Genomic DNA, 12,549 nt, shown 5'->3' on the forward strand with positions numbered 1-12,549 from the left:
CACTGTAGCTTTTAGCGACGGTTGATATAACCACGACTTACCGACGACCACAAAAGTTGCCACTAGGATGCTTTAGTGACGATTTTCACACATAGTGACAAAAATTGTCGCCACTAAAACCCTTTTTTTGTAGTGTAAAACAGACAAGGAGGAAAAAGGAGAAGAGAAGGAATCTCTTGTTTATACTAGTTTTATATTCAAAAGTTGTGAGTTTTTTTTTATTTGTGGTTTGATTCTTGTATTAGCTATGTCTTACTTTTGGCTGAATCTAGTGGTAGTTTAGTACTAATTATTTTTATGTGTGTCTGAAAACAGTTGTTGAAGTGAGCTAGTGAGATATTATGATATAGATTCCTTTGTAGCTTAGGTTCCTATCAATAAAATATTTTCAAGAATTCAGAGAGAAAAAAATGCGAAGGCTCATTTCTTTTCCATTTCTTAATTTGTATGCTTTAAAAACAGGCATGATCGATCAATGAAACTATGTGTTTGTTTGTTCTTTTGTGAAGCAAATATGTGTTTTTCTTACATAAATTTGGCTCCATTTGTTTTTACAGTTTCTCTGTTCAGTGACTCTCTCTTTTTCTTGTGTGAATGTTGAGGTCGTAAATTGAGGCCGATCATCTGCGGCAGCCTACGCGACAAGCAGCCAACGGATTGGTTGCGTTCGGGGAGTATTTTCAGCGTCTGGTCCGCCCGTTGCCCGGGCGAACCGGCATGATCGAAGCAGCATTAGGTAGATGTGCTGTAAATGAGATAAATCTTGTAGTATTTGCTCAGGTGAGTATCAATTTACAATCCAACTCTTGATTTAATTTTTTTTTGCTGCTTCTTTGATATGTGGCTGCGTACATATTGGTTAAAGTTATAGTTGTTGACGACTTATTTGAAATGTACTTGAGAAAGTAGTAAGTATTATATATGATTGAGGGCATGAATATATAAGCCCTTAGGCACGAGTATGATCTCTTTTCTATCTAAATTTATCTTGCAATTTATATTACATTGTTGAGATGGTCTCTGGTAAACCCAGTTTTTTTGTAAAATCAGATTTCACAGGATCCATATAGGATCAGGGTCATTGGATACAGATCAGGTAGAAATCGGTTTTATTGTAAAACCAGTTTTACAGTAGTATTTGTGTATAATATTTGACTACAAGGAAAGAAAATAAGATAAAATAGCGTCCCAAATAATAATAATAATAATAATAATAATAATAATCTTAATTGGTTATAGTGAATTTTTGAAGAAGAAAAAAAGTAGATAGAAAAGCTGCAGTTATTATTACAAATAATTGTAATTTTCATCCCTCATGAAATTCGAATTCAATAGAATATAGGGACTTCATACATATACTACAATATTCTCACGTTTCTCATAAAAAATAAAGGTTCTCATTTAAGCTTCTTTCAAATTATATATGTTGTATGTATAAGTAATCTATATTATGTATATAACTATTAATATTTGTGTGTTTTTTATAATATTTTTTTACATGTTGATGTATATATGTTGTATATATAAGTAATCTATATTATGTATATAACTATTAATATTTGTGTGTTTTTTATAATATTTTTTTACATACTGATGTATTCTTTTACTCGTATATACATTGATAAAAGCCAAACCCCTAACTACTCTCAAAAACTAGCTCAAGAGTATAGATTTGAACTCAACCTTATATCTAACCCAAGAGACTTAACTAGTTTATCTCCTGACATCATATTCGAATGTTATTGCACGACAACAGAAATAGCTCTCATACATATAACTGGTAACTACCTATGCAGAGAAGCCAAAATAATGTGGAAAAATAAAATATATTCTTTTCTTGTATAACAGAAGTCAGCAAAATATTATTCAGTCAATTGCCCTTCACAAGTGAGACTCATTGAGCTAATGCTGCAAAGAAAAAATCGGAGGAAAAAGTGTTTATCATTTGCTGTAGTCAGCTGTTTCTATCTCACTCTAAGCTTTTACAAGCAGCAGAATGCTCATCCACAATGAGGTTGATCAGCGGCTCCTCCACGTCAGCATCAGCCCGAGTTCTGTCTCGTTGGACCACAATATTTCCAGCCTTGGTGACGACAATGACCTCCTCTTTACGCGTTAGGAGCTCGTTAGCGATCACCATGTTCATGTTGTATTTCTCAAGGGCCGCACCGGCCTTCTTCAGAAGAATCTCCTTATCAGTCTCTAGCTGTGAAAGAGGAGAAGCATTGCATTGAATTGTGTTACTGTATTTCATAATAAGTATAAAACACAAGATACTAAATAGGAGAAATTAGTGAATATAGGATCTTACCTTGAATGATATGCAAAAGGCCTTGGGAGCCCAGTCTCTCCTCAGCACCAACAGCATCTTCGGAACCTGGGCAAGTCTCATGTCCAGAGGACCGGAGCTGGATTGAATCTTATGCACTGCCTGCAATGAGTTGAACCATATTGTATATGACAGAGATTGGTTATGAACAAAACATGGTGAAGCTCAAGGATACTGCAAACACTCTCTCACATACACTCATACACAGAGAAAATGAAAACTCAGACACCCATCATGTTATTCCCACAACATATTAATTTGTGTCTACAGTTTATGTTAAGATGATGTATCGATATTAAATCTTGACATGGCGTTTTGAGTAGAATAATACATTACCATGCTTTCCCAAGGAACATAAAAATCAGACACTGCTGCAGCAAGATAGAACAGTGCGCGTGAACCGAGACTACTCATTGATGATGCAATCAACTGCAAATTCTACGGAGCATACAAGAAAGAATTAATCATAAGTAGATGAAGGAAATCAATCTTCAAGATCAATGGAAGAAGAGAGAAACTGGTTGTAACTAATAAATATTTTGTAAAATCCACTTGGAACTGTCATTCCCCAATTAGATTAATCGTTATTCTCTCGATAACATAACTCATGCGACACTAACCTGAAGATACTCAAAAATCGTAGTGAATGAAAGTTTCAATAAGGTGCCACAACTTATTGCCTGCAAAACAGAGTCTCAATGTTGATTGATCAAGTCGAAAGACAAGCGCAAAAACTTTACGAAAAACAATGACGATCATACCACATGGCTGTTACTGATAGCTTTCTTGACTGTTTGGTCATATGGTGGGCGCACTAAAATGTAAAACAACAATCACACAGTTAATCAAAGATAATTTCTACAATAAGGGCTTGTGGTGATGAAGCCAACCTGTAATATTCGATTCTTTAGTAACTTCTAAACATTCGAGCAATGGATTATTGGGAAGAGATCTACAAAATGGCTGGTAGGTGCCTCTGCACACACATTCATTCCAACAATGTTGTCAATGCCAGTAAGTAACATGGTTTCATCACAAAAGGCGATGATCATATGCTTAAAGAAGGAATCATTACTCACTCGCGATAAAGAAACACTACTGCATATCCAGCTCTCAAGAAATATCTGTGGTTTCATTGTCCAAACTGGCTTGTGTCAAAAATAATAACAAAACATAAAATCTTCCAATAGAGACAAACAACAACGTAACTTACTCTGCAGAAGTCGCTCCTCGATGGCCTGAGCTGAAATTATCAATATAACGAACACATCGTTGCTCCAAAGGAACAGTTGTTCCTCCGGAGGTCACCAACACTATCCTCCTAGTTTTTTCTGATAATAAAATTCAAGCACAGAGTGTGAAACCTTGTAGATGTAATTTGTTTTTGGGATAATTGCGGTTAAATACACGAATTTTCACTTCATTATACACATAAACTTAAAATTTTACATCAAAATATACAAATTTAATCATTTGCTTTATTACACGGTTGTAAATTACACGCGAATTGATGCCATCGTGGCTAGCTGAAGTGTTGTAGACATCCAACTATGTTATTTAGTACATTGGTTGTTTAAGTTACATAGAATTTCAGGCATACACTTCAGCATTGATTTGGGAGCAATTGACAACCGTGTGAAAAATCAGAATAATTGAAAATTCTAGTGAGAATTTTTAGTTCGTGTGAAAAATTAGAATTGGGTGAAAATTGGTGTATTTAAGCACAATTACTCTTTTTTCGTGATAAAATAACTAACTTGCCTGAAAATGAATTCTTTTGCATGAATTCTTCAGTTTTTTTTTTTATTTCTGCAGCATCCTTTAGAGGAGGGGATGAGTCGAAGAAAGACTTGATACCAACATTAGATGTTTCTTCAAAATCCCCCAAACCGTTTGAAGCATTCATTGGAAAAGCTTCTTGCTAGCTAAACAAAAAACAAAAACAATCAACAAAAATCCTTTAGATTCATAAATGTGCAAAATGTAGAATGAAATGTCAGATAGCTCGCACGAGTAATTAGCTTTACAGAACGGAATTTTAACAAATAATTACTTTTTATTACGACAATAATTACTAGGCATATAGTTAAGAATAAAAGTGCTAACGAGTGAAAATAACATTACTTTTCTCCATATCAATAATTACTTTTACTTACAAAAATATTTACTTGAGCAAATAATTAAAAGTAAAATTTCTTACGTACAAAAAAAATATTATTGTGAAAAAACATTACCTTTCATTGTATCAATGGTTACTTTTTTTCAGGACAATTTTTACTTTGACTAAATAACTTAAAATATAAGTTCTAATGAGTAAAAATAAGCACTACTTTTATTCATACAAATAATTATTTTTTCTTACTATAATAATTACTTCACTAAATAATTAAAAATTCAAGTTCTAATAAATAAAAGTAACAAGTATCATAAACAAATGTAATAATTTTGAAACATTTGTCCACGATGATTGTTATTTGTACTCACGAGAACTTGTACTTTTAGTTATTTTCCTCAAGTAATTATTGTTATGAAGAAATATAATATTTTAAAAGTATTAATTTTGGGTAAATATCACTTTAAACCCCAAACTATTTTCGCACTATCAATTATATCCTGAATTATCGAAAATAATTTTTTAAACCTTGAACTATCAATTTTATATCAATTGTGACATTCGTTCATTTTTTAGTTCTAAAAATTTGACGTGGCTCATCGGATATTACAATGTATTTAGAAATTAGAATCATTCTTTTTTAACCTATATTATATAAAACGACGTGATTATATGCATTACTCATTAAAAATTCAAAGGATGAAAAATATGTAAAGGATACAATTGATATAAAATTGATACTTGAAGGTTTAAAAAAATATTTTCAATAGTTCAGAATATAATTGATAGTTAGTTTGGGGTTTAAAGTGATATTTACCCATTAATTTTTCACAAAAATATATAAAAAAGGCAAAAGAAAAACAATAAATTAAAAAATAATCGAAAAATAAAGAAAATACCGAAAGGAAAAAAAAACCAAAATATATAAAATAATACAAAAGAAAAACAGTAGAATTAAAAAAAATGCAATAGAAAAGCAGTAAAAAAAAAAATCAAACTAGGGCTAAGTGGCACTACGAATCTCAAATCAAACTACGGCTTCTAGAATTGCATTAGACCATCTCCAATGTTACTGCAATCCATCCCATTTTGCGTTTATTATCAAATTTTGAACAGTAGAATAGCATATTTGCGTTTCTATTGTTCCAAACGCAAACACCTTTTTCAATTTCTGAAATATTGAATTCTAAGTCCCAAATTTTTTTATTAGAATAACAGAAAAGGGAAGAGAAATACCGTAATGATGAAGAAGAAGAAGCTTCGAGGAGAAAAAGAAGAGTGGCGGCTCTGAAGACTTAGAGGAGAAATCTCGATGAGCGGCGCGGCGGTTCTGATCGAAAGTCTAGGGATTCTTTAGTATTTTATAATTTTATTTTTGATTCAACGGCACCGCGGCGTTTTGCAGCAACGCCATAACTAATTAATTAAATTCTCACCGATTCAGTAGGTAGGGTGTAAAATTTGGATTTGAAGGTGGAGTAGTTTGCCTGTTTATTGTAGCGAATTAATTAGAATACAGTAGGTAATCTAATTATTGGAAATTAGAGCTGAAAAGAAGGAGATGGGCAGCTGCAGATTGACTTGAAAAATTCAAAAGAGGAGTAAATAAGCAGCTCAACCACTTGTTTTAGGGTGGGAGAGAAAATGGAGGCCATCACGGAAATTGTGTAGCATACTAGCAACTTTTTGGAAAAATATTAACTTAATTGGCAAATAAAATTAAATTAGCCATCTGTTAGAAGCATAGTTTCCCTACCCTGCCGGCTGCCGCTTATATAAGCCCAATGAATTAAATTTATGTGAGCCCGATTATATATAGGGGAGGGATCTATGGAGAATTATATTTTTCAAGAGAATGAAGAATAACGAATAAATCTATAAATTTTACGAACAGATCAACATAACTAATGAACAGATGTATTCAGTAAATACGGTAAAAATAGTGAAAATCTCGCCCCTATTAGGATTCGAATCCAGACCAAAAATCTTATTCATACGATGCACTGATTTATTCATCGAAACTATAGACTTATTCGAACGCATTCTCTATTCTCAAAATATTTAGCATTCTCCATGGATCTTCTCCCTATATATATATATAGAAATAAGATCATGTAGTACTGGTGCCTTAGATAGTGACGTAGGACCTAATATCAGTCGTTGATCTCATTTTTTTAACGCTCCAGATCTGATCCAATTTTAACCCTAAGTCTTTCGTTTTTCTTAAATTCGGAAGGATATTTTTGTCTTTTAATTCTTAGATTATATTACGCATGCTACTTCGTTTTACCTCGTCGTCTTCGCAATTGTCTTTCTCTCTTCACTGCGATTCTCTTTCTCTGTGAGATTTGTTGTTAGTTTTAGTTCGTTTTCTCGTTCATGACGATTGAGGAATCGAGTATTGTTTATTATTTATCTGGTTCTTATCTTCTGTGATTATTCGTGGTTCGTGGTCATGTTACTGTGTTTTCGGTTGGCGATCAGTTAGTCTTTTTTTGGTATGTTTTTGAAATCATTGTGTTTTTATTTTGTTTAGTTTGATGATTTTTTCATTTTTCGCTTCCATATTATGTAGAATAAATGTGAAATTGTTTTGCGTCATGTGTTGATTTGAATTTGTTATGTTTTGTGTTTAATTTTATTGATTTTAATTCGTTGTGTTTTTCATGTATCAGTGAATAATGCTTGTGTTAATGACATGCATATTAGTGTTAAATATTCTATATTATTTATTTGTACGTTAAATCTTTGTTTTTATGAGAAATATTTGATATTTTGATTTATTTGAAACTTTAACAATTTTTATTTTATTGTTAAATTATGTGCAATTTTATAATACATATATGCATGTTAGTGGTTCAGGTTATGCATGTATGTTTAAATAGTTTATTTTTTCTGTTGAGAATTGAATTTCTGTATCATATTTTTTTTTATTGCAATTTGATGTTTATTTGTTGTTTTAACTCTTTGTATTTTTTGTGCCAATATATATGCATTTTTCTGTATGTGTTTATGCATGTTTGCTCTTCAGATTATGCATTTTTAAGGAAGTAAAGCCAAAGAGAGTGATAACTAACTAACCAAGTCCAACTAAAAGAAGCCTAACTCACTATGCCTTTCTTTAAAGAAGCATTAGTTCACCGTTTTAGGCTAAGCACATCACATTAGGCCACATTACTTTATCAAAATTATTTTCTTAAACTTTTTTTCAAATTTCTTGCTGATGTGGCCCGCCTCTGCGGCGCTGGCAAGTGCTGATTAGCTGCTCCAAAAAGTTGGGGGAGACGGTGTGGAACGCTCGATCGATCATCTGTTGACTTGACGGTCACATGATATCTTTGAAGTTAATTTGGAAAAAAGGTTTCATTTCATGGCCATATATAGCCTATCTTTGCTTCTGTTTTACTTGAGTTATAAAAAAACAGCAAATGCATGTCATATATATATATATATATATATATATATGAGTGAATCTTTTCGAAATTTTGGCCTTTGTAAAGCTGCTTTGTTTCGGATTGTTGATGATCAGAAGATAAAACAGACAAGGAAGAAAGAGGAGAAGATAAGGAATCCCTTGTTTAGACTAGTTTTATATTCAAAAGTTGTGAGTTTTTTTTATTTGTGGTTTGATTCTTGTATTAGCTGTCTTACTTTTGGCTGAATCTAGTGGTAGTTTAGTACTAATTATTTTTATGTGTGTCTGAAAACAGTTGTTAGCTAGTGAGATATTATGATATAGATTCCTTTGTAGCTTAGGTTCCTATCAATAAAATATTTTCAAGAATTCAGAGAGAAAAAAATGCGAAGGCTCATTTCTTTTCCATTTCTTAATTTGTATGCTTTAAAAACAGGCATGATCAATCAATGAAACTATGTGTTTGTTTGTTCTTTTGTGAAGCAAATATGTGTTTTTCTTACATAAATTTGGCTCCATTTGTTTTTACAGTTTCTCTGTTCAGTGACTCTCTCTTTTTCTTGTGTGAATGTTGAGGTCGTTAATGAAGTTGAATAAGTTTGTGAATTCGAAAATTTGAAAACAAACATGATGAATAAAGTGTGTATGGATGAAACTAAAAACAGATTTTACAAAAATTGGCAGATAAAATCCATTATCCTTCCGAAATCTCAATCCTCATCATCACTCTCATCGCTAAAATAACCCTTCTTCTTCTCTCTCCTCTCCTTTCTCACTCCTCCCTTCCCATCCTCCACCTTCAGCAGCCTCTCCTCCGCCGCCCCTCCTCCATCCACCACCGACGCCCAATTCTCCATCTCCAGCTCACCTTCATCTTCCCGTTCCTCCTCCTCCCCCCCTTCAAAATCCCTCCCCCTACTCTCCCCTCCACCGCTACCGCCTCGCCGCCCCTTCTTCGGCGGCGGCGGCCGCTCCCTCGGCCCCAAAAAATTCCGCGGGCACTCGTACGACAAATGCCCCTCCTCGCCGCACTCGTAGCACCTGCTCTTGTCCTTGTACACCTTCTTCTTAATGAACTCCGTCGCGCGCCCGTTGTCGGCGGCGATCGAGGCGCGTAGGGTTCGGCCGTTGAGGATCTTCCCGTCCATCTCCTTGGCCGCCCTGGCGGCGTCCTCACGGCGGACGAAGAGAACGAACGCCACGCCCTTGCTCTGGCGCGTGGCGCGGTCCTTGAGCACCGTGACCTTGGCGAGCTTGCCGAAGGTGGAGAAGATCGTGTGGAGGTCGGAGTTGGTCAGGTTGTAGTCGATGTTGCTGACGTACACCGTCGATTTCGACGGCGCCAGCCCTCCGCTTCCGCCGCCGCGCGAGGATTTGGATGCGCCGGTGGACGGCGTCGCCTCGGCGGCGGCGGAGGAGTAGCGGTAGAAGAAGGTATCGTCCTCTTCGTCGTCGCTCTGGTTTCTCTTCCGAGGCATCTTTTCTTTTACCTTATTTTTTTTTTTGGAGGAAATGATTATTTTGCCCATTACTTATTGAGCTATGAATTTCAAGCTAAAGTCGCACTTGTTTTTTTGCTATATTTTTAAGTCGCACTTGTTATGAAGAAATATAATATTTTAAAAGTATTAATTTTGGGTAAATATCACTTTAAACCCCAAATTATTTTCGCACTATCAATTATATCCTGAACTATCGAAAATAATTTTTTAAACCTTGAACTATCAATTTTATATCAATTGTGACATTCGTTCATTTTTTAGTTCTAAAAATTTGACGTGGCTCATCGGATATTACAATGTATTTAGAAATTAGAATCATTCTTTTTTAACCTATATTATATAAAACGACGTGATTATATGCATTACTCATTAAAAATTCAAAGGATGAAAAATAGATAAAGGGTACAATTGATACAAAATTGATAGTTGAAGGTTTAAAAAAATATTTTCAATAGTTCAGAATATAATTGATAGTTAGTTTGGGGTTTAAAGTGATATTTAAACATTAATTTTTCACAAAAATATATAAAAAAGGCAAAAGAAAAACAATAAATAAAAAAATAATCGAAAAATAAAGAAAATACCGAAAGGAAAAAAAAACCAAAATATATAAAATAATACAAAAGAAAAACAGTAGAATTAAAAAAAATGCAATAGAAAAACAGTAAAAAAAAAATCAAACTAGGGCTAAGTGGCACTACGAATCTCAAATTATCAAACTACGGCTTCTAGAATTGCATTAGACCATCTCCAATGTTACTGCAATCCATCCCATTTTGCGTTTATTATCAAATTTTGAACAGTAGAATAGCATATTTGCGTTTCTATTGTTCCAAACGCAAACACCTTTTTCAATTTCTGAAATATTGAATTCTAAGTCCCAAATTTTTTTATTAGAATAACAGAAAAGGGAAGAGAAATACCGTAATGATGAAGAAGAAGAAGCTTCGAGGAGAAAAAGAAGAGTGGCGGCTCTGAAGACTTAAGAGGAGAAATCTCGATGAGCGGCGCGGCGGTTCTGATCGAAAGTCTAGGGATTCTTTAGTATTTTATAATTTTATTTTTATTTTATGAATTTAATTAATTTTATTTAATGTGGGCTTATATGTATTGGGCTATTGATTTAGTTTTAGTAAACCCAATGAAGGCCTGTAATTATTCATTCAAAAACGTGGATTTTTTTTTTTGAGGGACAAAAACGTGATTATTAGTATGATTTAATCTATTTGTAGTACTATATTAAAAAGTTATGGTTCCAATTTTGAAATTAATTTCAAATTAAATTTAAAATTGAGTGTTAAGTGTGTAGGTAAAAAAGTAAAAAAGTGATAAAATAGGAAAGAGAATGTAATAAAGTGAAAAAATAGGAAATAGAAAGTGATAAAATAGGAGAGAAAAGATAATAAAGTGATAAGGTACGAGAGAGAAAGGTAATTAAGAACCCTTATTGTTTAGTTAATTGTTACAACTATATTTAGAAAAATGTCAAGATTCATGGGACGGCCCAAAAAGGGATATGTGTCAAGATTCGTTGGACGGAGGGAATATATTTTTTCTTGTGTTAATAGGCAAAATGCCCACATCCTTAAATTTGATAGTAAAAATGCCCTAAGTTATAAAACAAACCATTCTATGCCTTAATTATGTGAAGTACCAATTTTACCCTTTGATGTTGATGGATTTGCTTGGTTTTTTGTGAAAGTCTTACACATTTGACCGATTTGACAGTCATCAGTCATAAAAGTCAACGATTTGACAGCTATCAATCAACAGTACATATGACCAGTGATTTTACCGGTCGGACACATGATCTGGGTGGCTAGATCATGTGTCTGCCCGATGAAATCATGTCTCCGCCCGAACGGACACATAATTTCACTAGGCGGACACATGTATTATTGACTGATAGTTGTCAAATCGGTCAAATGTGTAAGACTTTCATAGAAAACCAAGCAAACCCATCAAATCAAAGGGTATTTAAATAATAGGGCATATAATGTTTATGTTTATAAAAGATGGCATTTTTACTATAGAACTTAACGAGTAGGGCATTTTAAATTTTCACTCTTTTTTCTTTCTATTTAATTTTTTTCTTTTCTTTCTATTTAATTTTTTTCTTATCTTCTTATTTTTTTTTGTTTTATTTCTGTCTAAATTGTGAAATTCGACTAATTATAAAATATTTAATATGCATATCAAATTAAATATTACGATAAGAGCTTTCATTTGATATATTTTATTTAATATTTTGTTTAAAATGTAAAATTTTACTAAAAGATTAAACTTTAAAAAAAAAATCTCATATTTTTTTGAATAAATCCATTTTTCAAATCTTCTTTGTTTTTGTTGTTTTGTATTTTCATAATATCAAATTTTATTATATTATTGTGAATTCTTCTTATTTTTGCAATATTTAGTTCAAATATATTCAAGGGATAAGTATCAATTTCACCTCTAACGTGGAGGCCCTTGGAACGTTTAGCACCCTATGGGTAGGGGTGTGTCAACTAAGCTCCTGAAATACCTATTTTTCTTCTATTAAGTCATCCGACTTAACGGAGAGTTAACACCGTTAACTATTTTTATTTTTTTTATTTTTTTATTTTGTTGGTGGTGGGACCCACACCTTCTTCTTCACCAAACTCGTCGGAAACCTAATCCACGGGGCTGATTAACTTGATTTTCGTAACCACTCTCTTCATCAACCCTAAATTCACAAAATTCGAATGCCTTGGGCTCACATTCTTCCCATTCACCAGAGAGAAATCTGCCATGTTCGATCGAGTATGCAGCGGCGCGGCAAACCTCGCCGGCCCTCAATGGCGACGGAGGTGGCGGGCTTGGATAGTGGAAGCTAGGGCCCAGGCAGTGACTGGTCGGGGTGGAGACCACTCCATTCGTGACCTTTCCGAGCTAGCTTGACACTTGATTTGTTGATCCACCGTCGGTCTTGGGAGGGGGATGAATTGTGGTGCCTAGTCCTAATTTCGTGAGATTCTGAGGACTCTTGTCTGCTTTGCAATAATGTACCTGCACATTTTCATTCACAACAAAAAAGGAAAATCAAAACCCCTAAATTGATGGGAACAACCATGGAAATGCATTGATATTTACGAAATTGAGAATAAAGGGTGGGTGGGAGGATTTGTCTCGGAAGCAGGTGATTTGCAGGTCTGTGGATTTGATCTCG

General features: G+C 33.8%; 2 protein-coding genes across 3 annotated transcripts; both read right to left on the reverse strand.

The window, feature by feature from the left end:
* Positions 1-1,807: 1,807 nt before the first annotated feature.
* On the reverse strand, positions 1,808-6,228 carry LOC130987852 (phosphopantothenate--cysteine ligase 2-like). Of its 2 annotated transcripts, none has more exons than XM_057911555.1 (10): positions 5,679-6,228; positions 4,091-4,254; positions 3,543-3,660; positions 3,409-3,453; positions 3,220-3,305; positions 3,091-3,143; positions 2,950-3,009; positions 2,666-2,767; positions 2,312-2,431; positions 1,808-2,206 (listed from the first exon to the last, which is right to left on the reverse strand). In XM_057911555.1, exons 2-10 carry the CDS (start codon positions 4,233-4,235, stop codon positions 1,970-1,972), a joined length of 966 nt encoding a protein of 321 aa, XP_057767538.1. In that variant the 5' UTR covers positions 4,236-4,254; positions 5,679-6,228; the 3' UTR covers positions 1,808-1,969. The 2 variants fall into 2 exon arrangements, with proteins under 2 accessions (XP_057767538.1, XP_057767539.1); XM_057911556.1 differs by having other exon boundaries at positions 4,091-4,250; positions 5,679-6,220.
* Positions 6,229-8,441: 2,213 nt separating this feature from the next.
* On the reverse strand, positions 8,442-10,429 carry LOC130987859 (U11/U12 small nuclear ribonucleoprotein 31 kDa protein-like). Its single transcript, XM_057911564.1, has 2 exons — positions 10,283-10,429; positions 8,442-9,347 (listed from the first exon to the last, which is right to left on the reverse strand). Exon 2 carries the CDS (start codon positions 9,333-9,335, stop codon positions 8,568-8,570), a length of 768 nt encoding a protein of 255 aa, XP_057767547.1. The 5' UTR covers positions 9,336-9,347; positions 10,283-10,429; the 3' UTR covers positions 8,442-8,567.
* Positions 10,430-12,549: the final 2,120 nt, after the last annotated feature.

This window comes from Salvia miltiorrhiza, chromosome 6, assembly GCF_028751815.1.
Source record: "Salvia miltiorrhiza cultivar Shanhuang (shh) chromosome 6, IMPLAD_Smil_shh, whole genome shotgun sequence".
Taxonomy (NCBI): Eukaryota; Viridiplantae; Streptophyta; class Magnoliopsida; order Lamiales; family Lamiaceae; genus Salvia; species Salvia miltiorrhiza.

Bases quoted from the DNA above. Each gene is read 5' to 3' on its own strand.
- LOC130987852 (XM_057911555.1), bottom strand. From the start codon at position 4,235: ATGAATGCTTCAAACGGTTTGGGGGATTTTGAAGAAACATCTAATGTT. The intron at 3,454-3,542 runs GTAAGTTACGTT...ATGAAACCACAG, and splicing joins CGAGGAGCGACTTCTGCAGA to ATATTTCTTGAGAGCTGGAT. The intron at 3,144-3,219 runs GTTGGCTTCATC...TTTACATTTTAG, and splicing joins TAAAGAATCGAATATTACAG to TGCGCCCACCATATGACCAA.
- LOC130987859 (XM_057911564.1), bottom strand. From the start codon at position 9,335: ATGCCTCGGAAGAGAAACCAGAGCGACGACGAAGAGGACGATACCTTC.